Here is a 24,740-nt window from a genome sequence, read left to right as displayed (position 1 = left end):
AGAGAAAATCAAAACCCAGTTAACTTGCTCATGACTGGAGCTGGACATGCCCGTGTATAAATTTTTAAAGTGGGCCCTTGAGTTCATTGTGGCCCACTTTAAAGAGAATCACCCTACTTAACTAAACACTGATGAAATCTCTGATGGTTAAAAAGCATCATGTGTTTGTATTTATAGAACTCTATTATAATGTTTTTGTTGTTCTTTTTAATTAGGGGAAAGTTTTTATTGTCTTTCATGCTGGCATAACTTTTCTTTCATTATTAATCTGAAATAAGAATCTCTTATTTTTTTTCACATTAGGCCAGTAATGTAAAGAAGGTCCTTCAAGGAATTATGAGTTATTATCATGAGGTATGTAAAACATCTGACTTTGTTTAAATGCATCATGCTATATGAAAATCACTTTAAGACTGAAAAATCACTTGGTTTTTTGTTTATAATATTTTACTGGAATGTAAGTCATAATTAGAACATGTTTTATTGTCATTTTTATAGAATGCTCATTTGTGAAAATAAGCTTAGATATATTGATTTGTAAGATAACATTGCTTAGGTATTGATACGCTCCAAATTGATTATTTTCAAGTAGAATTACCTTCATCTTTAATATTATTTGATTTTGTGCAATACTATAAATTAGACTTTATAATTAATTGAAATAATTTTCTATTTAAAGCAATATTTTGACATTTCTTCCCAGTGTAAACAGTAGCAAAGACATAACTGAGATTATGCTCATACAAGTAAATTGGAAAAAATGCAAAATAAAAGTAGTATTATAAAGTCACTTTAGATAGTACATTAGTCAGATAGTTTGTTTTTTCTTATTCAGCATCATAACAAGTTCTCTAGTAGGGTTTTTGATATAAGAGAGTTTATCGCTTAATGATTGGCAGCTTTTGAATGACTTTTCCATTAAAGAATTTTTGTTTCTATTTTTTAAAGTTGTCACACAATTAAACTTCTAATTTCTCCCCAAAATGTTTAATATTCTCTAAAATTTTTCAATTTATTAAATACCTAAAACTAATTCTGAAGCTGTTTTAATGCCAAGAACCCTTTTAATCAGCTAAAAAATAAGAAAAAGAAAGATAAGACCAGGAAAAAAAATTAATCCATTAGATTTGTTGTTCATTTGTAAAAGTGCAGTGATTTACATTGTGTTTCTCTGTTAATTGATTATATATGAAAATATTATGAATATTCTTTGACTTAACATATGCTTATTATTTAATGGACAGGCATAAGTTTTATCATAGTAGACTAGGCCAAGTGCTTCTTAAATTAAATTCTTCCCTCTGACAGTGAAATCAAAGGATATTTGATGTAAAACCAAAAGGAAATATAGTGCTTTTGGTTGGTTTCTCAGAATTTTGGAATGTTGCCTGAACATTGCTAACTGGTTTTAATAATTATTTATTTGTCATTTGTTATTTTATCTAAGTTGTTTCATGAATTTATAATTTATTTTCATTGTAATATTAAATGTAGCAAATTCTTTGCAGCTGATATAAATGAGTGATCTAATTTATTTTAATATTGTAGTTTTTGGGGCAGCAGATTTCAGAAGCACTTATCCCTGATTTAAACCAAATAACCGAATGTTCAGATCCAGTGGAGCTTGGGAGATTGCTCCAGCTTATTTTAGGTTGTGCGATCAACTGTGAAAAGAAGCAAGGTAAGTGAATTTCAATCATTTGAGGATTTCAACTTTCTAGAAACTTTCTACATTGCCATATAAGCTAGCATTAAAATGTACTATTAAAGCTTGGCAGAAAGCACCCTGAAACGTAAACCAGAAGATCTGAATTCTAGCCCAACTCTGTCGTTGAAAAGTGGCATACCTTGAGTGTCCTATTTGTACCTGGATTCTGATATTCATATTCAGTGGCTAAATTAAATGTATTTTAGTTTAATTAGTTTAATATACCCAGTACATAAGATTTAGTGGATATTCAATAAAAATTGTACTTATTCATTTGATACATTATGTCTATTTTACATGTAAGAACCTTATGTGGATTCAGTTTTCATAAATAAATATTCAGCTACTAATTTATAATTCAAGTTTCTTCAGGTAATATTCTGCTCTTTTCAGAAGCGTATCTGTCCAATATATCCTCCACATAAGTGGTCTAATGATATAAATGGAATCGATGCATTATATTGGTATATCCAAACACAGTGATCCATATTTTGCTGAGTACAAAAGGATCATATTTTGTTGCATGTAATGATGAATGATGAACTGAACAGGCCCAGACCTCCTTCCCTTGAGGGCTTTAATCGGTTTGGGTGGTGAGACTTTTGACGCTGATGTTTTTTTGCATGATTCATCCAAACTTGTTCTTAGTACACCACCTTTATGAAAGAATAATGTTGAGTGCTTAAGTTTGCAAAATGCAAATACTTCAAGCCAGGGCCTTGGAAAACATTCAACATTGTCTAGCTAATGAAGAAAGGATATAAGTTGGGATAAATTTACCTACAAACTCTGAAAAGAGAAAAATAAAACAAAATACATGAAATTAATTGTAGTTTATCAATTATAAAAGGACAGTGACTAGGTGTCAGAGAATTTTTATATTAGTCCCTCTCTACTATTTACTAGAAGTTTTTTTCTAGGACAAGCCAGTACTTCTCTGTAGGCTTTTATTTCTCACTTATAAATAAAGTTAAAGATCTGTATATTGGGTTTTTCATAAAAGCAGGGACATTTGCTCATGGAAGGTTAAAACTTCTCTAAATATTTAATCACAAATTGACAAGTAGTAATTTATTTATAAATCTAGTAATTTTTTGTTGTAATTGTGATTATTTTTATTTTTTCATTGATTAATGCTTTGTTAATATTTTCATTGCTGGTTATTCGTAACTTATTTTTGCTTAATTAATCTTAACCAGGTTTGTAAGTTTCATTAGTCTTTTTTAAAGAGCCAACTTTTGGCTTTGATTCTATTTTGTTTTTACTATTTAATTTTGTTGTCCTCTTTATCTCATTCGTTTTTCTTGTGAATTAATCAGCTGTTCCTTTTCTAAGCTATAATTGACATTTTAAGTGGTAATTTTGCCTTAAAGTGATTATTTTGTTGCATCCTAAAAATTTTAATATTATATGTAATATTTTCATAATTCTAAGCACTATTGAGCAATTTTGTCTATTTTTAAAAGGAATTCAATTCCTAGATACATAACTTTTTAAAAGCTTTCACACTTTTGTATTTTGCTGTATGAATTGATTTTTGAAATGATTTCAAGGTACTGACTGCAACAATCTCAATCTTGAAAGAATGAATTCATTTGGTTAACAATACTCAGTTTATCTTGGTGAGGAAGGAAGACATACTGGTGGACAAATAATGTATTTACATAAAGGATTATCTGTGGGTAAATGAATTTTTATAGTCTATTAATTTGATGGCCAAGGTACTATGTGTAAAGGGTAGATTTTTTTCAGATTTGATTTTTTTAAATCATAGAACATATTCAAAATATAATGACACTGGAAGAGTCTGTTCAACATGTGGTCATGACTGCTATTCAAGAGGTAAGTTGTATCATGTTCCTATGGGTATAAAAATCCTAAACCAAATTATATAAAACTTTTCATACTTTATGCTTTTCTTTTTAAAAACTTGCTCTTTGTTGTGAGTTTACTTCCCCTTAGCTAGTGGGTCTTCCTTTTTTACCCCCAAAAATATTTTAAAAGGCCTTTAAGCCCAATTTTAGTACCTGTGCATTTTAAAAGCTGATTAATAAATTAATATTATCAAGTCTCTTTAAATCAGTGGTCCTCAACCTTTTTGGCACCAGGGACCAGTTTTGTGGAAGACAATTTTTCCACAGACCCGGGGTGGCGGGCGGGGGGAAGGTTTTGGGATGAAACTGTTCCACCTCAGATAATCAAGCATTAGATTCACATAAGAAGTGTTCACAGTGGGGTTTTTGCTCCTATGAGAATCTAATGCTGCCACTGATCTGTCAGCAGGTGGAGTCCAGGTGATAATGCTCTCTTGCCTGCCACCCACCTGCTTCTGTGCAGCCCAGTTTTAACAGGCCACGGACTGTGCCAGTCCATGGCCTGGGGGTTGGGGACCCTTCCTTTAAATAACTTCAACTAAGCAGGAAACGCAGGATAAACAGTCTCTGACCAGAACAGTCTCTCACCAGACAGGAGTTTTTCTTTTTTCTTTTTTTTCTTCCAGTTATAACAATCTTTCCTGAATTTTTCATTTATATATACCATATGCATTTTCAAAATGTTAGATCTGTGAGCAAATATGGTGGTACTTAGGTTTAGTTGTACCAGGTAAGTTGGATTAAAGCTAGTCTAGTTATCTAAGTGGAGCCAGGAAGGATTCAGAATTAATGTGGTGCAGTGTTGATTCTTAATATCAGCCTAAAAGGCTGAGATGGATTGCAGAGGAGACCTCAGGAAAAGCAGACTTTGGAAGTAGCATGACTTAGAGGGAGACATCATACAGGACTTTGGTAGTCTGTACTCCCTGAGTTTGCATTGTTGGTTTGGATTCAGAGCATCCCTGTACATAAGTAAATCTGTCTTTCATCTCAAAGAGTTATTTTACAGGATCTTTTTTTCATATAATCGTAACTCCTACTTTTAAAATGACTTCTCAAAAAGGCTGCATTAAAAAAGTATTAACTTACAATGTATATGAATCCCTTTAAAAATTATTTAATGTGTTCACTCTTCATCAGTAATATGTCTTTTAGGACTTGTATTGAAATTTTTCAGTACACAAGTATTTTTAATATATCTATGTATTTAAAGCACAGTTTACTTATAGTGTCCTCACTAATATGCTTGAATTTGTGTTATTAAGTGAAGCCTCTAATAAAGTTTTTATCTGAATAGTGTTCTAAGGATCCTCAAATTAAGGCAAGGAAAAGCTAAATATAAATCATTTTACTATCCTTTCAAGAAAATATATTTTACTTCATAAACCACATTATTATACTTAATTTTATTATTTTAATTTCCTAGTTGATGAGTAAAGAAATATTGAGCTCTCCTCCAAATGATGCTATTGGGGAATTGGAGCAACAGGTGAGTATTTTAGTATGGAAGAAAAATGTTGAAAGCAATGTTAGGGTTTCTTTGCCAGTTACTCTCATAAGGCTTACAAAGAGAGCATATACAATAATATTTTCTTCCGTGAAATTTGGTTTATTCTTCTGCATGGTCCCAACTGAATGGCAGTGGTGTTGGTCTCCAGAGGTTTTTGTGATCATGTTGAAAGAGTTGAGCGGCATTGAACATTCCTTCTGACACTTGTATATTTGGACCATGCTGTATAGTTGCACAGTGAAATAGAGGACAATTAAAAACAAACTCTGCTAAGTTTTAATTTATCTAATAATGTAATTTTTTTCACTGTTGCTATCCTCTCACTTGATATTGAAGAAATAGCTCAAAGGCCCTGTACTCAAAGCTCCTTTCCTTCAGGACTGTTTTACAGGGGGAAAAGACACTCTTCTCCCATTTATAACCCAATCTGGGTTATAGAGTAAAGGGTAAAAGGAGAGGCAAATGCATTAAGTACTTTTTCTGTTATATTTTTAGACACTTCTTCTTTTATGAGTGTCACCAGTCATCTCAAGAAGTATTTCAAAAGAAAATGTTTGAAGAAATAATTTATTTAAATGTAAACATGCTGGTTTTTCCTAAACTTTTTTTCTGTAATAAAACTAAACAATGCCTTCTCTAATACTTGTAAAAATATTTTGCAGGGATTTACATAAAATTTAGTTCTGTGGGACTGTATGTAGCCTTCAATGTTAATGAGGTCATGTAAATATAATTCACACAAAGACAACAAAGTTTTTTTATTATTATTATACTTTAAGTTCTGGGTTACACGTGCAGAATGTGAAGTTTTGTTACATAGGTATACACGTGGCATGGTGGTTTGCTGCACCCATCAACCCGTTACCTACATTAGGTATTTCTCCTAATGTTATCCCTTTCCTAGCCCCCCACCCCCCACAGGCCCTGGTGTGTGATGCTCCCCTCCTTGTGTCCATGTATGCTTATTCAACTCCCACTTATGAGTGAGAACATGTGGTGGTTGGTTGTCTGATCTTGCGATAGTTTGCTGAGAATGATTGTTTCCAGCTTCATCCATGTCCCTGCAAAGGACATGAACTCATCCTTTTTTATGGCTGCATAGTATTCCATGGTGTATATGTGCCACATTTTCTTAATCCAGTCCATCTTTGATGGACATTTGCACTGGTTCCAAGTCTTTGCTATTGTGAATAGTGCTGCAATAAAAATACGTGTGCATTTGTCTTTGTAGTAGAATGATTTATAATCTTTTCGGTATATGTCCAGTAATGGGATTGCTGTGTCAAATGGTATTTCTAGTTCTAGATCCTTGAGGAATCGCCGCACTGTCTTCCACAATGGTTGAACTAATTTATGCTCCCAACAACAGTGTAAAAGCATTCCTATTTTTCCACAGCCTCTCCAGTATCTGTTGTTTCCTGACTTTTTAATGTTCGCGATTCTAACTGGTGTGAGATAGTATCTCATTGTAGTTTTGATTTGCGTTTCTCTAATGACCTGTGATGATGAGCAATTTTTCATATGTCCGTTGGCTGCATAAATGTCTTCTTTTGAGAAGTGTCTGTTCATATCCTTTGTCTGTTTTTTGATGGGGTTTTTTGCTTTTTTCTTGTAAATTTGTTTAAGTTCTTTGTAGATTCTGGATATTAGCCCTTTGTCAGATGGATAGTTTGCAAAATTTTTTTCCCATTCTGTAGGTTGCCTGTTCACTCTGATGATAGTTTCTTTGGCTGTGCAGAAGCTCTTTAGTTTAATTACATCCCGTTTGTCAATTTTGGCTTTTGTTGCCATTGCTTTTGGGTTTTAGACATGAAGTCTTTGCCCATGCCTCTGTCCTGAATGGCATTGCCCAGGTTTTCTTCTAGGATTTTTATGGTCCTACGTCTTACATTTAAGTCTTTGATCCATCTTGAGTTGATTTTTGTATAAGGTATGAGGAAGGGGTCCAGTTTCAGTTTTCTGCATATGGCTAGCCCGTTTTCCCAACACCATTTATTAAATAGGGAATCTTTTCCCCATTGCTTGTGTGTGTCAGGTTTATCAAAGATCAGATGGTGGTAGATGTGTGGTGTTATTTCTGAGGACTCTGTGCTGTTCCATTGGTCTATATATCTGTTTTGGTACCAGTACCATGCTGTTTTTGTTACTGTAGCCTTGTAGTAAAGTTTGAAGTCAGGTAATGTGATGCCTCCAGCTTTGTTCTTCTTGCACACAATTGCCTTGCTATGCGGGCTCTTTTTTGATTCCATATGAAGATTAAAGGAGTTGTTTCCAATTCTGTGAAGAAAGTCAGCGGTAGCTTGATGGGGATAGCATTGAATCTATAAATTACCTTGGGCAGTATGGCCATTTTCACGATATTGATTCTTCCTACCCATGAGCATGGAATGTTCTTCCATTTGTTTGTGTTCTCTTTCATTTAATTGAGCAGTGGTTTGTAGTTCTCCTTGAAGAGGTCCTTCACATTCCTTGTAAGTTGTATTCCTGGTATTTTATTCTCTTAGTAGCAATTGTGAATGGGAGTTCACCCATGATTTGGCTTTCTGTCTGTTATTGGTGTATAGAAATGCTTGTGATTTTTGCACATTGATTTTGTATCCTGAGACTTTGCTGAAGTTGTTTGTCAGCTTAAGGAGATTTTGAGCTGGTACGATGGGGTTTTCTAAATATACAATCATGTCATCTGCAAACAGAGACAATTTGACTTCCTCTCTTCCTATTTGAATACGCTTTATTGCTTTCTCTTGCCTGATTGCCCTGGCCAGAACTTCCAATACTATGTTGAATAGGAGCGGTGAGAGAGGGCATCCTTGTCTTGTGCCAGTTTTCAAAGGGAATGCTTCCAGTTTTTGCCCATTCAGTATAATATCGGCTGTGGTTTTGTCATAAGTAGCTCTTATTATATTTAGATACGTTCCATTGATAACTAGTTTTTTGAGAGTTTTTAGCATGAAAGGCTGTTGAATTTTGTTGAAGGACTTTCCTGCATCTATTGAGATAATCATGTGGTTTTTGTCATTGGTTCTGTTTATATGCTGGATTACATTTATTGATTTGTGTATGTTGAACCAGCCTTGCATCCCAGGGATGAAGCCAACTTGATCGTGGTGGATAAGCTTTTTGAGTGCTGCTGGATTCGGTTTGCCAGTATTTTATTGAGGATTTTCACATCAATGTTCATCAGGGATATTGGCCTAAAATTCTCTTTTTTTGTTGTAAGACTCATTTGTTATTAGGTAAATTTAAAAAATAATTTCTCGTATCAGTGTATATGTGTGTGTGAGAAGAGTATATTTTTCTATTTTTCTATATTTGTGTCAAAACATGATTTACTAAGATTTAGGACATTTTGTATTTCAGCTTAAAAGAGCCTTGGAAGAACTTCAGGAAGCACTAGCAGAAAAAGAAGAGCTGAGGCAAAGATGTGAAGAATTGGATATGCAGGTATGGGAAAAAACCCTGAGCCGAGAAAAACTGCCTCTTTAAGTTTACAGAAGATTTTTATTGTAATTAATTAGTTGGCACTATGTTTTGTAGATTGGGTTTAACTTCATGGAGGTAACATTAAAAGGATTTCTTATAGGCTTGAATATTCAAGTATGAATTTCATAAATATTTTTCTCTGGTTTAACTTCATGGAGGTAACATTAAAAGGATTTCTTATAGGCTTGAATATTCAAGTATGAATTTCATAAATATTTTTCTCTGGTTTAAATTCATGGAGGTAACATTAAAAGGATTTCTTATAGGCTTGAATATTCAAGTATGAATTTCATAAATATTTTTCTCTGATAGTTGAAATTTGCTGGCTTAACTTTCTTTGAGAAAATCACTCTACTAATTGTAAAATTTCAATTATTTAGATAACAACTCAGTTTTCATTTTTGTAAAATGGGAAAGTTAAAGTTTCTACTTCATATTGTGTATGTGAATATTAAATAGAGGTAATTTATGGAAGTATTAAGTGGTACCTGACACTTCCCCCCCAGTAAATTCAAGTACATGTTCATATTTATGTATGTAGTCTCTTATGGCAAATTTTTGCTAACATGTATTTATATATAAACGTGTGTATATACGCTTGTATTCATATGCACATGTATGTTAAAATGAACTTGGCATGAGCAACAATAGTTAATGGTTAAGAGGTTAGATTGTCAAACCAGGCTACCTACATTCAGAACCTGGTCATATTACTAGCTGGTTATATGCTCCAGGCACATTACTTAATTATTCTGTACTTCAGTTTTCACTTTTGAGAAATGGAGTGATGATAGCATATATCTCCCAGAGTGGTTGTGAGGGTTAAATGAATTCATATATATAGCACTTAGAGCCTGGCACAGAAGTGCTATGTTTATTATTTGCATATGATGTTACTGTTACATCAAAAAATACAAATGTGCATATTATGCAGTAAGTCTAGAAAAAGGTGTACAGAAGGTTAAGTGTACCTTCATAATATGCTGTATGTAAGTGGCATTTTTTTGTTTGAATAATGAGCTAAATTTGTAGTTGATTCTCTGAAAAGTGTAAGGGCAAGGAGCAAAGGTGTGGTAGCATTATCCTTGCTAGAGGAAGTAAATATCTAAAATGACAGGGCTAGATAATGCTTCTAACCCTTAAGCATTTGGAAATAAAGAAAAGGAAAAGACTTGGTTAGGGTGACAAGTCACTTAGGGCAGTGGGAGCACTAGAATTCAGGTCTTCTAACTTCATCTGTAAAAACCAGTCCTCTGTATTTGAACGAAGTAAGTGTCTCAAGTAAGGGAAATTTAATCTGTTCTCCTTCGCACCTTTCCTAACTACATATTGTAACATACACCTTCAAACACAGGCAAAGTACCCGAAATGTGTTCATTTTAAATGGGATCATATTCACCCTGTAAAATACCTCATAGGAAAAACAGAAGATTAAGCCATTCAGGTATTACCATTCTCTTGTAGGATCTAGGTAGTCTTCTGAGAAATTCTTATTCAACAAAGAACACAAAATTCTACATTTAAAGATTTATGTGTTTGTAACAAATAATGAAGGATATATGATCTGGTTTTAGGTGAAAAGTGCAGAAATCCCAAACAGAGAGAGACAGAGACAGGTGCAGATTGAACTTACCACCATGAGAGCTTGTTGAAGGAGATGCCTGGAACCACCACCCAGTGCTCCAAGTCACAGTTCTGGGGTGGGAACAAGGAATGTGCCTGTCTCGCACCCTTCTTACTCATGTCTGTGCCAGAAGTGGCTCTGGAGCCACGTTGAAGCATATGGATAGGAGCAAGATTGGTTATTCACCAGGTGTTCAAAACTAAAATTTGCCCTTGGTCCTATTCTTTTTTAGAGGAGTCCTACCCAATTTTGATGACTGAGGGTGTTGTTTTTCCTCTGTCAGTCATTTTTTGATAGCCCCTACACTCAAGCTAGAATGAGATATTCTTTGTGCCCTACCCTTACCCTATAGTGTACTTCTATCAAAGCACCTTCAACATCTTTTACATAATTGTTTACATTTCTACTGTAAGGGTCTTGGGGGCAGAAACTCTTTATTCTTTTTTTGTATCTGAATCACTTAGAATTATTATGCATGACAGGTAATAGTCACTAAACAGCTTACATAATAGGCATGGATGCATGCATTGAATTTGGGAATAGAAAGTTATTTCATTATATGGTCTGCCCAGGGACAGTTTCCCAGACTTTGTATTTCTCATTTAGAAGACAGTAACTTGCCTATATACTGTGTTCAGGGCAATCACTTGATGTTAATTTCCTATTAGTTGTTTGTGTCAATGTGTAGTCATATTTACATAACTGGATTGAATTACATGTTTTGAAAATATGGATAGCAAACTTATTCAGTAATACATTGGAAATCAGAATAGGTTAATCAATGGTTTTTCAAACTAATTCTTAATCATATGTAAAAGTTCTGGCCTTATCAAAAGACACAGCCTTAGCTATGCATTTTTAAAGATGTTTTTAAATGGAAAAGAAGTAGAACCAGGAGAGAAAATCATACATGTTTTAAAAATATGAGTAAAAAAAATTGCTCCAGGTACTGATAATGATGTGGTTCTACACTAAGATGTTTTTATTCGTTTTAAATCATAAGCAAATAGTTTAAATGTACAAATGGAAACAGCTTAGCTTTTTGTTATTGATTAATTAACCATATGTGCTTATTTCTTGAATATGTGATATGTGAGACTGATAATTTTATACTCTCAACCTATCATGATAACTTTGAACATATGTGTGTATATTTTGGCTTAGTAGGTGACATCATTCTAAAAACTAGTTTATACCTAAAAGAGGAGACAAATTAATTTTTTGAAGTTTCATTTGTGCATCAAATTTTAGAGACTTGAAAACATTTTCTTCCCCAAACAAAGGCAGGCATAGCATTTTAAAGATATAGTTACTCTATTTTCTCCATATGTGTATTGATTTGATTTCTTTTTTTGACTTAGATCTCCTAGACTCTGAATTCTGCATTCAGAAGGATCCTTAGAACTCATCTAGTATGACAGACCAAGCTATTTAATGGCTTAGTCAGATCTAGAATCCAGAACTCTAGACTCTAATAAGAGTTTTTATTTGTTTGTTTTTTTCTACTGGTGCTTATGTATGTGTATTTGTTTCTTAGGTGACTACACTTCAAGATGAAAAGAATTCACTGGTTTCTGAAAATGAGATGATGAATGAAAAACTTGACCAGTTGGATGGCTCTTTTGATGATCCAAACACAGTGGTTGCAAAAAAGTATTTTCATGCACAATTACAACTAGAACAATTACAGGAAGAAAACTTCAGGTAGCATTTTTAATGGAAATCATTTTATGGAGTTCTGTCTCTTATACTAGTAGCAAAAAGTCACAGTATTAACAACTAATTATTAAGCATTGTTAAGCATCTTTAGGATACTGATTAAGCTCCTGAAAATACCAGATGGTATAAGTGGTTCCTGTTATCACAGGGCTAACATCCAGTTAGGAAGTGGGAGATACACATAAAAACAAAACCATTTAAATATGTGTTAAGGACCAAATCAGGGCCAATAGGACAGCCAATAGGAGTTCAAGGCAGTGATTGCTGAAACCTGGGGAGAACAGGGAGTTTCTCAAATAAGATAGGTAACCCTGTAATAAATTGAAAAAAATGTAAATCGTAAGCCAAGTAGGTGCTTTTCATTTTAACTTCTATATTTCTTTAACAAAGTCATGTATTCTTACCTTTAATAAACACTGATTATCTTTTGTGTGCTTACCACTGAGCCATGAACTATAAGACCTTGAGGACAGGCACTCTAATTGTACTATACATATTTTTTTGTTACTTAATTTTGATATAACTTCAAACTCACTAAAAAAGTTACAAGAATACTACAGGGAACTTCTTTACACCTTTTACTCAGATTCAACAATTATTTTACAGTTTTCTCCATTTGCTTTAGCAGTCTCTGTATATAGTCATATAATTTGCATATTTTTATCTGAACCATTTGAGAGAAAGTTGGACACATGTCTCTTTACCCCTGTATATTTCAGTGCATATTTCCTAAGAATGAGGACATTCTCTTATAAGCCATGTTATTTTCACATTATTGTGAAAAATGATATAACCATTAAAATTGGGATCTTTTTCTGGATTCTCATTTCATTTCTGTTAGTAAATTTGTGCCTGTATGACACTATGTTAATTACTATGGTTTTGGAGTATGACTTTTGAGATCTGGTAGTGTAAGTATTCCAATTTTGTTCTTTCTTTTTCAAAATTTGTTTTGGCTATTCTGTGTCTTTAGCATTTTCCCATAAAATTGAGAATCAGCTGATCAGTTTCTATTAAAAACCTTTTCAGGATTATGATTTGGATTGTATAATTGATAACTATATAGAGAATTCCTATCTATGACTGTAGTCTCATTTATTTAAATATTTAATTTCACTAGGCAGTGCTGTATTGTTTCCAGCACAGAAGTCTTATATGTCTTTTGTTAATTTTTTACCCAAGTATTTTTTTTTGATACTATTGTAAATGCAAATTCAGAATTATTGTGAAAATTTGCTGCTAATCTGTAGATAGATGTACAATTATATATTGAAACTTTGATCTTACACCTTGAAACTTGTATTTTAAATATATTGAAACTTTTATATCTTGCAAAGTTTCTAAATTCACTTATTGAGCTGGTAGTTTACTTAGATTAAAAAAAAAATCCTTAGTCCATTCCTGCTGCTTTAACAAAATACCTTAGACAGGGTAATTTATGAACAATAGAAATCTACCACTCACAGTTCTGAAGACTGAGAACTCCAAAATCAAGGTACCAGCAGATTCATTGTCTGTTTGAGGGATTGATCTCTGCTTCCAAGATGGCTTCCTCTTGCTGAATCCTTAGGTCCCTTTAACCTCTTTCATAAGAGCACTAATCCCATTCAAGGGGACAGAGCCCTCATAACTTAATCACTTCCCAAAAGGCCCCACCTCTTAATACCACCACAATGGGGATTAGGTTTCAACATGAATTTTAGAGGAACACAGACTATGGAATCTACAGTCATTTAATCTATTAATGGAACTTTACATCTTCCTTTCATTATTTCTGTCTTGTATTTATTTTCCTTGCCTTGTTGCAAGAGCAGCCATCATTGCTTTTTTCCTCGTCTTAGAGGGATCATGTGCAATTAGGATCCATCAAGTATGATGCTAGCCGTAGAGTTTTTCGATGTGCTTTCTGTCAGATTGAGGAAATTCCCCTTGTTTCCACCCTGCTAAAAGTTTTTTGTTTTTTTTTTGTTTTTTTCAATCATGATTAGCTGTTGATTTTTGTCAGATAATTTTTCTGCATCTTGAAAAGATGGTGTAGTTTTTCTTTTTCATTCTTGTAATATACTGATTGATTTTTGAATGTTAAAAACCTACATTCTGGAGATAAACCACTTTGTTCATACTTTATTATCCTGTATATGTGACTAGATTCAGTTAATAATTTGAAAGAATTTTTATAACTGTCTTTATAATAGATACTGGTCTGAATTTTGTCTCTTGTAATGTCTTGTTCAGGATTTGTTATCAGAGTTCTAGTAGTCTCATAGAATAACTGAGGCATATTCTCTGTTCTGTTTTCTGAAAGAGTTTATGTAAAAATGTTGTTATTTCTTTCTTAAATTTTGATACAGTTTATTAGTAACACAATTTGGACCTATGGTTTTCTTTGTGAGTGGGTTTTTACTGACAAATTTAATTTCTTTAATGGTCATAGGGCTTTTCAGATTTCCTATTTCATCTTGTGTTCAGTTTGGTAAGTTGTATTTTTCAGTGTATATGTTTATTTAAGTTGTTGAACTTATTGGCATGAAGTTGTTCATAATATTCTCTTATCCTTAAAACTCAGTGTATATGGTTATTTAAGTTGTTGAATTTATCGACGTGAAGTTGTTCATAATATTCTTTTTTTATCCTTATAATGACTGGTAGATGTGATGATATACCCTTTTACATTCCTGATATTGCTTGGGTTTTCTTTCATTTTTCTTGATCACTCTTGCTAGAGGTTCATCAGTTTTCTTAATCTTTTCAAACATCCTTTATTGGCCTTCTGTATTATTAGTTTTAGATTTCTTTCTTTATACTTAACTTTGGGTTTAAATTTCTCTTCTTTTTCTAGCCTCTTAAAGTTGAAACTCAGATCATTGATTTTAATCCTTCCTTCCTCCCTCCCTCCATTCCTTCCTTCCTTCCTTCCTCCTTCCTTCCTCCTTCCTTCCTTCCTTCCTCCTTCCTTCCTTCCTTCCTTCTTCCTTCCTTCCTTCCTTCCTCCCTCCCTCCCTCCCTCCCTCCCTCCCTCTCTCTCTCTTTCATTCTTTCTTTCTTTCTAACATAAACCTTTAAAACTGAGAGGCACTGGTTTACTGTTGTCCCCCAAATTTGATTGCTTGTCTTTTTGTTATTGTTTAGTTTGAAACTTTTTCTAAATTCTGTTGTGATTTTTTTGTTGACTTGTGGGTTATTTAGGAATGTGTTGTTTAATTTACAAAGATTTAAAGCTTTTCTAGACTTCTTATTGCGACTGATTTCTAATTTAATTAACCTTTATTATTAGACAACATGTTCCATGATATTTCAATCTTTTGGCATTTATTGATACATATTTTGTTCATCATATATTTTATTGTGTTGAGTGTTATATATGCATTTGCATATATAGTCATGCAAGTTATAATATAATTATATAATTATAAAAAATCATGGAAGTTATAAATACTTTTTTATTTGTTCAAGGCTTGAAGCTGCAAAAGATGATTACCGTGTTCACTGTGAAGAACTTGAAAAGCAGCTAATCGAATTCCAGCATAGGAATGATGAATTGACTAGTCTTGCAGAAGAAACAAGAGCCCTGAAAGATGAAATAGATGTTCTTAGGTATGGCAAGTCTTAAAAAATATAATTATGCCATTTCTGAGCTATTTAGTCAATTTGAGTATTCCATATTTTAATCAGGGATTCATAGGATTATTCCTGTATATCAAGTATTGATCAGTTTTTAATCCAGGCTGATAGTTTTAATTTCTTTTATGTTTGTTGTTTGGGCTTGCAGTTCATGGATAATACTCAATTTTTATTAAGACATTTTCACATTAGAACCCATAAACCCAAAATGAGACCTTTAATTAAAATTTTATAAATGGAGTACTTATAGATACATTTAACTTGACCTCCTTGTGCCTATCATATTTTGTGAAATTTTTGTGTAAGGAAATTTTTGTGTAAGGAAACGTCAATCCATATTTTGACATTTGATAAACTATAGATCAAATATAGGCAAGAATCCTAACTTTTTTTGGGGGAGGATTGTCATTTGGCAATATGAAGTTTATATTTACTTTTTTCATGTGAAATATTACTCAGTGAACAGTCTGTCCACGTGATCTTTATATTTTTTTGTTAATTTTTCTTAATTATTTTTTGAAATTCTTAATACTCGTTTGAAACAAAATTTGTATACCCATTAATTTGGACCTACTTGTGATAGTGAAGTGATTTGGTTTATTTGTTTGTTCGTTTATTTATATATTTAAGTCAGGTAAGCACAACTCCAAAGGGAAGTGCTTTGCCTGACAAGTTTATAAATTTAGTCAACGTCCTAAATACAGTTAAGTCAAATACTTAGAAGGAAACTATGCTGAATGTTATACACAAAGGAAGGTTGGCCTGTAAGCTGCAGAGCAGCTGAGTTGTTTAATTTTATGTACAAATCATTATTTTTTATTCATTGTGCTAATATATGAAACAGTTTGATAAATTAGTGTGTCAGATTTGAAGCATTTTTATTTTGATGGCTTTATACCAAATAGGTTGAACTTTAAATGGATTTAGGCTGGAGTCTGTTTCCAAAGTTCTTACAAAGTTTACAATTTCCTCCTCTCACTCACTCACATTTACTTTTCTTTTTTCTTTTTTGTGATAGTTTGGAAGATTCATTTTATAGCCAGAGTAAAATTATGAGTATATACTAGTTTTTATACAGTAATGCTTAGTCTTTATTATTATAGGGCTACCTCTGATAAAGCAAATAAACTGGAGTCAACAGTTGAGATATATCGTCAGAAGCTACAAGATCTGAATGACCTTCGCAAGCAGGTGAAAACTTTACAGGAAACCAACATGATGTATATGCATAATACAGTCAGCTTAGAAGAAGAATTAAAAAAAGCAAATGCAGCACGTACACAATTAGAAACATACAAAAGGCAGGTAAGAAACATCTTAATTTTTAATTGATAAAATTGTAAGAGTTTAACTTTGTTATTCCTTTTGATTTCTTAAGAATGGTAAAGAAATTGAGAAGCATTGCATGTAATAAGCTATGAACTTACTCTGATGAATTTCTTTCTTTAATTTTAATTCGAGGCTTGATAATTGAGTTTGAGTTATCTGGGTCTTTTACCTTTTTACTGCCTCCTGAAATTATTTTTTCTTTTGAGATTTGTTTATTAGCATTTCTGGTAAGCAGGGTTAATGCCTTAGAGAATGGAGCCGTAACCTAAATTCTGTTTTGCTGTTTACTAAATAACATTAGGAGGCTGACTTTTAATTTTTTTGGCAAAACTATTATTTGAATATTTTTAGTTTTATGTTAATTCTTATCTATATGTTATTTTCCACAAGTATTTAGAATTAGACTGCAATTTTAGTGTAGATATTTATTCCTAATCAGTTTTTCATTTACTCAATTCTGAAAGACTATTGAGATTTATACACTTACATACTTTTAAGGACTTTTTTTCCTTTTGTTTCTGACATTAGGTTCAAGATCTTCATGTTAAACTTTCCTCTGAATCCAAGAGGGCAGACACACTAGCGTTTGAAATGAAGCGGCTTGAAGAAAAACACGAAGCTTTACTTAAGGAAAAAGAGGTAAACATAGATATAATTGATAAGGAATATTTCATTGTTCTTTTAGTTTTGTAATGCTCTTGCTGTTTCTATAATCGTGGTGATGTCTACCAGTTCTCTCTTCCTCCAGATTGAATTTTTTGACATAAAATTGTCTTGTAAAAATGACTTACATCTTCTTTCAATTTTTTTAGTTTTCTTCACAATGGTAGATGAAATGGTAGAGCCAAGGTCATAAGTCTCAATGAATATTTTCTAATTCTAGACTGTCAAGTTGCTTGGGATCAAGGACCATAGATAATAATTTTGCGATGGCTTTATTAAGATTTAATTTACATACCATAAATTTCACCTAAGGTATACAAGTCAGTGGTTTTTAGTATATTCACAGAGTTATACTACCATCATCATAATCATACTTTAGAACACTGCCATCACTCTAAAAAGAAACCTCATGCCCATCACCATTTACCCTGCACTCTAATCCTCTCAGCCCTACTCTTAGCAACTGTTAATCTACTTGCTATCTACAGATTTTCCTAGTCTTTCTGCAATATGTAATCATACACTTGGTGATTTTTGTGACTGACTCTTGCAAGGTTCATCCGTGTTGTAGCATGTATCAGTGCTTTAACCTTTTTATTGCCGAATAATGCCCCATTGTATGGATATACGGCATTTTGTTTATCCATTCACCAGTTTATGAACATTTGGGTTGTTTCTACTTTTTGGCTGTTATGAATAATGCTGCTATGAATGTTTATGTACAAGTTTTTATTTAGATATGTTTTCATTTTTCTTGAGCATATATGCAGAAATGGTGTTGATGGGTCATATGGTAACCATGTTTAACTTCACATCCTTATCATCACCTATTATCTTTTTGATTTTAGCTATCCTACTGGATATAAAATGGCATGTCATTGTGTTTTTGATTTGCATTTCTCTACTAATGTTGTTGAGCATCTTTTATGTACTTATTAGCCATTTGTATATCTTCCTTGGAAAAATGTCTTCAAATCCTTTGCCAATGTTTTACTTAGGTTATATGCTTTTTAATTATTGAGTTGGAATAGTTTTTTATATATTCTAGATACAAGTTCCTTGTTGGGTATATGATTTGCAATTTTTTTTTCTATTCTATGTGTTGTCATCTCACTTTCTTGACGATATAGTTTGCAGCACCAAGTATTACATTTTGATGAGATCTGAGTTACTTGTTTTTCCTTTTGTTGCTTGTCCTTTTTTGGTGATGTTTTTAAAAAAGACCATTGTGTAACCTAAGGTACAAAGATTTACCCTGTGTTTTTCATTTAAACAGTTTTCTGGTTTTAGCTCGTATATTTAGTCTGTAATCCATTTTGTGTATGGTGTGAGGTAGGCATCTGGCTTTAATTCTTTTGTGTGTTGATATCCAGTTGTACCATTACCACCAGTTGATAAAACTATTCTTACTACATTGAATTATTTGGTATTCTTGTTAAAAATCACTTGGCCGTGATACTTTAATGGTGTATACATGTCATTATACATTCGTGAAAATCCACAGGGTGTATAACAAAAAGAGTAAACCGCAATATAAATGATGGACTTTAGTTAATAACAGTGTATCAGCATTGGCTCATCAATTCTAACAAATTACCACACAAATGCAAGATAGTAATAATAGGGGAGACTGAGAGTGAGAAGAGGCTAAGAGGAATATAAAGGAACACTGTATTTTCTGCTCAATTTTTCCAAAAACCTAAAACTGCTCAGAAAATAACCTCTATTAATAATTAAAAAGGTTTAAAAAAATCATTTGACCATAAATGCAAGGGTTTATTTGTGGTCTTTTAATGGTTTACTACTGGTCTCTATGTCTAATCTTATGCTAGTGCCACACTCATATATTGATACTTGATTACTGTAGTTTTGTAGTTAAGTTTTGAAATTGGAAAGGGTGAGTTTTCAAACTTTATTCTTCTTCGAGGCTGTTTTTGTTATTCTGATTCCCTAGCATTTTCATGTGAATCTTGAAATCAGCTTGTCAATTCTTGCAAAAAAAAGGCAGCTGAGATTTTTATAAGAACTTCTTGATCTATAGATTAATTTAGAAATGTTGCCACTTAACAGTATTAATTTTCTGATCCATGAATGTGGGCCATCATTTCATTTATTTAGATCTTAAGTGTCTTTCAACAATGTTTTGTAGTTTTCAGTGTGCAAGACTAGCACCTTTTAAACATGTATTCCTAAGTGTTTCATTCTTTTTGTTGTTATTTTAAATAAAATTATCAATATCATTTTTGGATTTGTTAACTGCTAATATATAGAAATTTGATGGAGTTTTGTGCATTGATCATGAATCTTCCAGCCTTTTTGAATTTGTTTACTAGTTATAGTTTTTTGGTAAGTTTCTCAGGATTATCTGTAGGTAAGATTACGACCTCTGCAAATAGAATTGGTTTTACTTCTTCATTTGCAATTCTGATAATTTTTATTTTTCTTGCTAAGTTGTACTGGCTAGAATTGTCAGTACAATCTTAAATAAAAGTGGCATGAACAGATATCATTCTTTAGGTTCTGATCTTAGGGGAAAAGCATAGAATTTTTCACCAGTATGTATGATACTAGCTGTGAGTTCTTTGTTTTCGTTTTTGTTTTTGGATGCCCTCTACAAGGTTGAAGAATTTTCCTTCTATTCGTAGTTTGTTGCATGCTGTTATCCTAAAAGAGTATCGGATTTTGTCAGATGCTTTTTCTGGATCAGTGAGATGATATATAGTATTTGTACTTTATTATATTAATATGATGTATTACATTGATTTTTTTCATGTTAAACCGATCTTGCATTACTGAGATAAATTCTACTTGTTCATAATATATACTTTAAAAAGTATATTGCCAGATTCTGTTTGCAAATATTTCATTGAAGATTTTTCCATCGGTATTATAAGGGATATTGGTTTGTAATGTTCTTGTGAGGTCATACCTGTTTTTGGTATCACTGGTCACATAGAGTGAGTTGAGAAATTTTCCCTGCTTTTTTATGTTTTGGGAAAGTTCATGAAAATTGGTATTAATTCTTCTTTAAATGTTTTGTGGAGTTCAGTTTTCTGGGCCTGAGCTTTATTTGTAGGAAGTTAATAAATTACTAATTCAATCTTTTTAGTTGCTCTAGGTCTATTCAGCTATTCTATGACTTCTTGAGCTAGCGTTACTAGTTTGTTTCTTTCTAGAGATTTGTCAATTTAATTTATCTAATTTATTGGCATACAGTTGTTTATTGTTGTTTCTTCTTTATTTCTGTGAGAAACAAGAGAATTTTGCTAAGTAGTGATATCCTCTCCTTTATTTGTGATTTTTGTAATTTGAATTTCTCTGTTTTTTTTTCTTGGTTTAGTTTAGCTAAAGATTTGTCAATTTTGTTGATCTTTTCAAATAACTAACTTGTGGTTTTAAAATTTGTTTTCTATTCTCTATTTTTACTATAATCTTTAATAAGTCATTGGTAAAGGAACACAAATTCCTTTGTGTATAAGTTTTTTTTTTCCTAGTTAAGATAGAAAGTTAAGTTATTGATTTGGAATTTTTCTTGTTTTTTTAATATAGATACAGCTGTAAATTTACCTCAGGATTTATTTTGCTACATCCTGTGTTTTGGCATATTGCATTTTTGTTTAATTCTTTTGAATTTTTTTTCCCTTATGATTTCTTCTTTGACACACTGGTTACTTATGAGTATCTTGCTCAATTTTCACATATTTGTGAATATCCTAAATCTCCTTGTGTCATTGATTTATTTAATTCCATTGTGGTCAGAGAACATACGTTGTGTGCATTCAGTCCTTTTAAATTTATTGAGCCCTGTATTATGGCCTAGCATATGGTCTGTTCTGCAGAGTGTTCCATGTGGATTTTTAAAAAATGTGTATTCTACTGTTGGGTAAAGTATTCTATATATGTCAGTTAGGTCTAGTTGGTTTATAGTATTGTTCAAGTATTCTACCTTGAATCTTTGTGTATAGTTCTATCTATTATTGAAAGTAGGATACTGATATTTCCAATTGTTATATCATCTCTTTTTCCCTTTAATTCCGTCAGTTTTTACCTCATGTATTTTAGGTCTGTTAGGTTCATTTATGTTTGTAATTGTTATATCTTCCTGATAGATTGATTTTTCTAATGTCTGTCTTTTTTCTGGTTACAATATTTATCTTAAAGTCTGTTTTGTTTAATATTAGTATAGCCCTGTATCTTTCTTTTGGTTACTGTTTGCATCATTTTTTTCACCCTTTTATTTTCAAACTATATTTGCGTCTTTGATACTAAGATCTATTTCTTTCACCTAGCATTTACTTGGATCATTTTAAATCGATTCTGCCAGTATTTGCTTTTCAATTGGAGTTTGGAATCCATTTACATTTAATGTAATTACTGATAAAAATAGCATTTAGGTCTACCATTTTATTTTGTTTTCTGTGTGTCTTTTTTTCTCCTCCATTTTTCTACTACTGCCTTTTGTGTTAGACATTTTCAATATACCAGTTTAGTTCCTTAGTTTCTTTGACTAGTTTTTAAAAGCTATTTTCTGATGGCTGTTATGGGGGATTACAATTAGCATCTTACCTTGAAACAATCCATTTAGAGTAAATGGTAAACTTAATTTCAATAGTATACTGAAAACTACTCCAAAATAAAAACTTTTCCTCCCCTCTGCTTTATGCTGTTACTGTCATACAAATTACATCTTTATACATTATAAACTCATTAATAGTGTTTTATAATTAATGCTTTATACTATTGTCTTTTAAATCAAATTGTAGACTAAAAGTTAAAAATACATTAATCTATATATAATATACATTAAATATATATTATATATAAATCTATATATATTATATATATAAATCTATATATATAATATACATTAAAATAATATATATATATTTTAAGACGGAGTCTCCCTCTGTTGCCCAGGCTGGAGTGCAGTGACACGATTTTGGCTCACTACAACCTCTGCCTCCTGGGTTCAAGCAATTCTCCTGGCTCAGCCTCCTGAGTAGCTGGGATTACAGGTGCGCACCACCATGCCTAATTTTTGTATTTTTAATAGAGACGGGGTTTCACCATGTTGGTCAGGCTGGTCTCAAACTCCTGACCTTGTGACCCACCTGCCTCGACCTCCCAAAGTGCTGGGATTACAGGCATAAGCCACCGTGCCTAGCCATTAAAATATATTTGTGTATATAGTTACCTCTGTTGGTGGTGTTTCTTTGGCTAAATTCAAATTTCTCAGTAGTGTCCTTTTATTTCAACCTGAAGGACTCCTTTTAGTATTTTTCTATAGAGAAAGTCTGCTAATGATACATTCTCTGTTTTGTTTTTTTTTTACTCTTGGAAAAATTTCAGTTCATCTTTCATATTCAAAAGATGTATTGATAGATACAAAATTCTTGTTTGACAGTCTTTTTCTTTTAGCATTTTATGTCATCCTACTGTGTTATGGCCTCCATTATTGGATGAGAAATCTACTGTTAATCTTATTAAGCTCCTTTTATGTGATGAATCCTTTTTCTCTTGCTGCTTTCAAGATTTTCGCTTTGCCCTTGGCTTTCAGCAGTTTGACTTTGATATATCCAGGTGTGTGGATCCTTTTTAGTTTATTGTACTTTGAATTTGTTGAATTTCTTAGAACTGTAGATTGATGATCCAAGGTTGGAAAAAATTTGATTTCCAGATTTGAAATATTATATTATTTAAATGTCAGGTTTTCAACAAAAATGCAAGATATACAAAGAAACAGGGTAGCCTATACATGGTAAAACAACAACAACAACAACAACAAGCAGTCAACAGAAACAGCCAGTGAGGTGTCCTAATGGGTGGATATACTAGACTAACACAGAGAGAGCTATTCTAAGTATGTTCAAAGAACTAAAGCAAACCTTTTTTTTTTCTTTTAAACAAAAACAAAAAAACACTTTATTTTAGGTTCAGGGATACATATGAAGGTTTGTTATATAGGTCAACTCATGTCATGGGGATTTGTTGTAAAGATTGTTTCCTCAACCAGGTATTAAGCCCAGTACCCGACAGTTATCTTTTCTGCTCCTCTCTCTCCACCAACCCTCCACTCTCAAGTAAACCCCAGTGTCTGTTGTTCCCTTCTTTGTGTTCATGAGTTCTCATCATTTAGCTTCCACTTGTGAGAATATGTGGTATTTGGTTTTCTGTTCCTGTGTTAGTTTGCTAAGGATAATAGCCTCCACCTCCATCCATGTTCCTGCAAAAGACATGATCTTGCTCTTTTTTATGGCTGCATAGTATTCCATGGTGTATATGTACCACATTTTCTTTATCCAATCTGTCATTAATGAGCATTTAGACTGATTCCATGATTTTGCTATTATGAATAGTGCTGCAGTAAACATTCGCATGCATGTGCCATTTTTAAAGAATAAGGAAATTTTATAACTTTTCATAAAATTTGGCAAGTTTTTAGCAATTTTTCTTTTCTTCTGGGTTTCCTGTTATGTGTATATTGGCACACTTGATGGAGTCCTACAGCTTTCTGATACTCCTCTGCTGAAGTCTGCACTGAGCCCATCTAGTTCTTTTATTTTATTTTTTTTTGAGACGTGGTCTTGCTCTGTCATCCAGGCTGGAGTGCAGTGGTGCAGTCACGGCTCATTGAAGCCTCAACCCTTTGGGCATCAAGCAGTCTTCTTGCCTCAGTCTCCCTAGTAGTTGGGACTACAAGCACATTCCACCATACCCAGCTAATTTATATATATATATATATTTTTTTTGTAGAGACAGGGTTTGCCATGTTGCCCAGGCTGGTCAAGCTCCTGGGAATCGGCCCACCTCAGCCTCCCATAGTGAATTGTTTGTTTGTTTGTTTTGCTTTGCTTTTTTTTTTTTTAGACATGGGGACTCACTATGTTGGCCAGGTTGGTCTTGAACTCCTTGCCTCGAACAATCCTTTCACCTTAGCTCTTAAAATACTGGGATTCCAGGCAGGAGCTACCACAACCAGCCCCTATAGTGAATTTTTTATATCATTTATTGTTCTTTTCAACTCAAAATTTCTAGTTATTTCTTTTTAATAAATTCTCTTACACTCTGCTGAGACATTGCTATAATTTCTTTTAATTCTTTACAAATGGTTTGCTTTAGTTCTTTGAACATACTTAGAATAGCTCTCTCTGTCTTAGTCTAGTCTGTCTACCCACTGGCACTCTCCCTGCCTGTTTCTGTTGACTTTTT

At 32.7% G+C, this 24,740-nt stretch overlaps 1 protein-coding gene across 5 annotated transcripts in view; it reads left to right on the top strand.

The window, feature by feature from the left end:
- HOOK1 (hook microtubule tethering protein 1) overlaps window positions 1–24,740 on the top strand; it is a 61,794-nt gene that overhangs the window by 17,178 nt on the left and 19,876 nt on the right. For 3 of the 5 annotated variants that reach the window (XM_054485441.2, XM_054485436.2, XM_054485429.2), the window contains exons 5-13: window positions 304–354; window positions 1,549–1,681; window positions 3,483–3,550; window positions 5,009–5,071; window positions 8,453–8,536; window positions 11,737–11,903; window positions 15,372–15,512; window positions 16,643–16,844; window positions 17,397–17,507. In XM_054485441.2, the coding sequence (XP_054341416.1) occupies window positions 304–354; window positions 1,549–1,681; window positions 3,483–3,550; window positions 5,009–5,071; window positions 8,453–8,536; window positions 11,737–11,903; window positions 15,372–15,512; window positions 16,643–16,844; window positions 17,397–17,507 (1,020 nt within the window). Of the gene's footprint in view, window positions 1–303; window positions 355–1,548; window positions 1,682–3,482; window positions 3,551–5,008; window positions 5,072–8,452; window positions 8,537–11,736; window positions 11,904–14,352; window positions 14,392–15,371; window positions 15,513–16,642; window positions 16,845–17,396; window positions 17,508–24,740 lie in introns of all 5 variants that reach the window. The other 2 variants (XM_063655017.1, XM_063655019.1) reach the window with 1 other exon arrangement.

Source organism: Pongo pygmaeus, chromosome 1, assembly GCF_028885625.2.
Source record: "Pongo pygmaeus isolate AG05252 chromosome 1, NHGRI_mPonPyg2-v2.0_pri, whole genome shotgun sequence".
Taxonomy (NCBI): Eukaryota; Metazoa; Chordata; class Mammalia; order Primates; family Hominidae; genus Pongo; species Pongo pygmaeus.
This window is presented reverse-complemented; position numbering and strand designations above follow the sequence as displayed.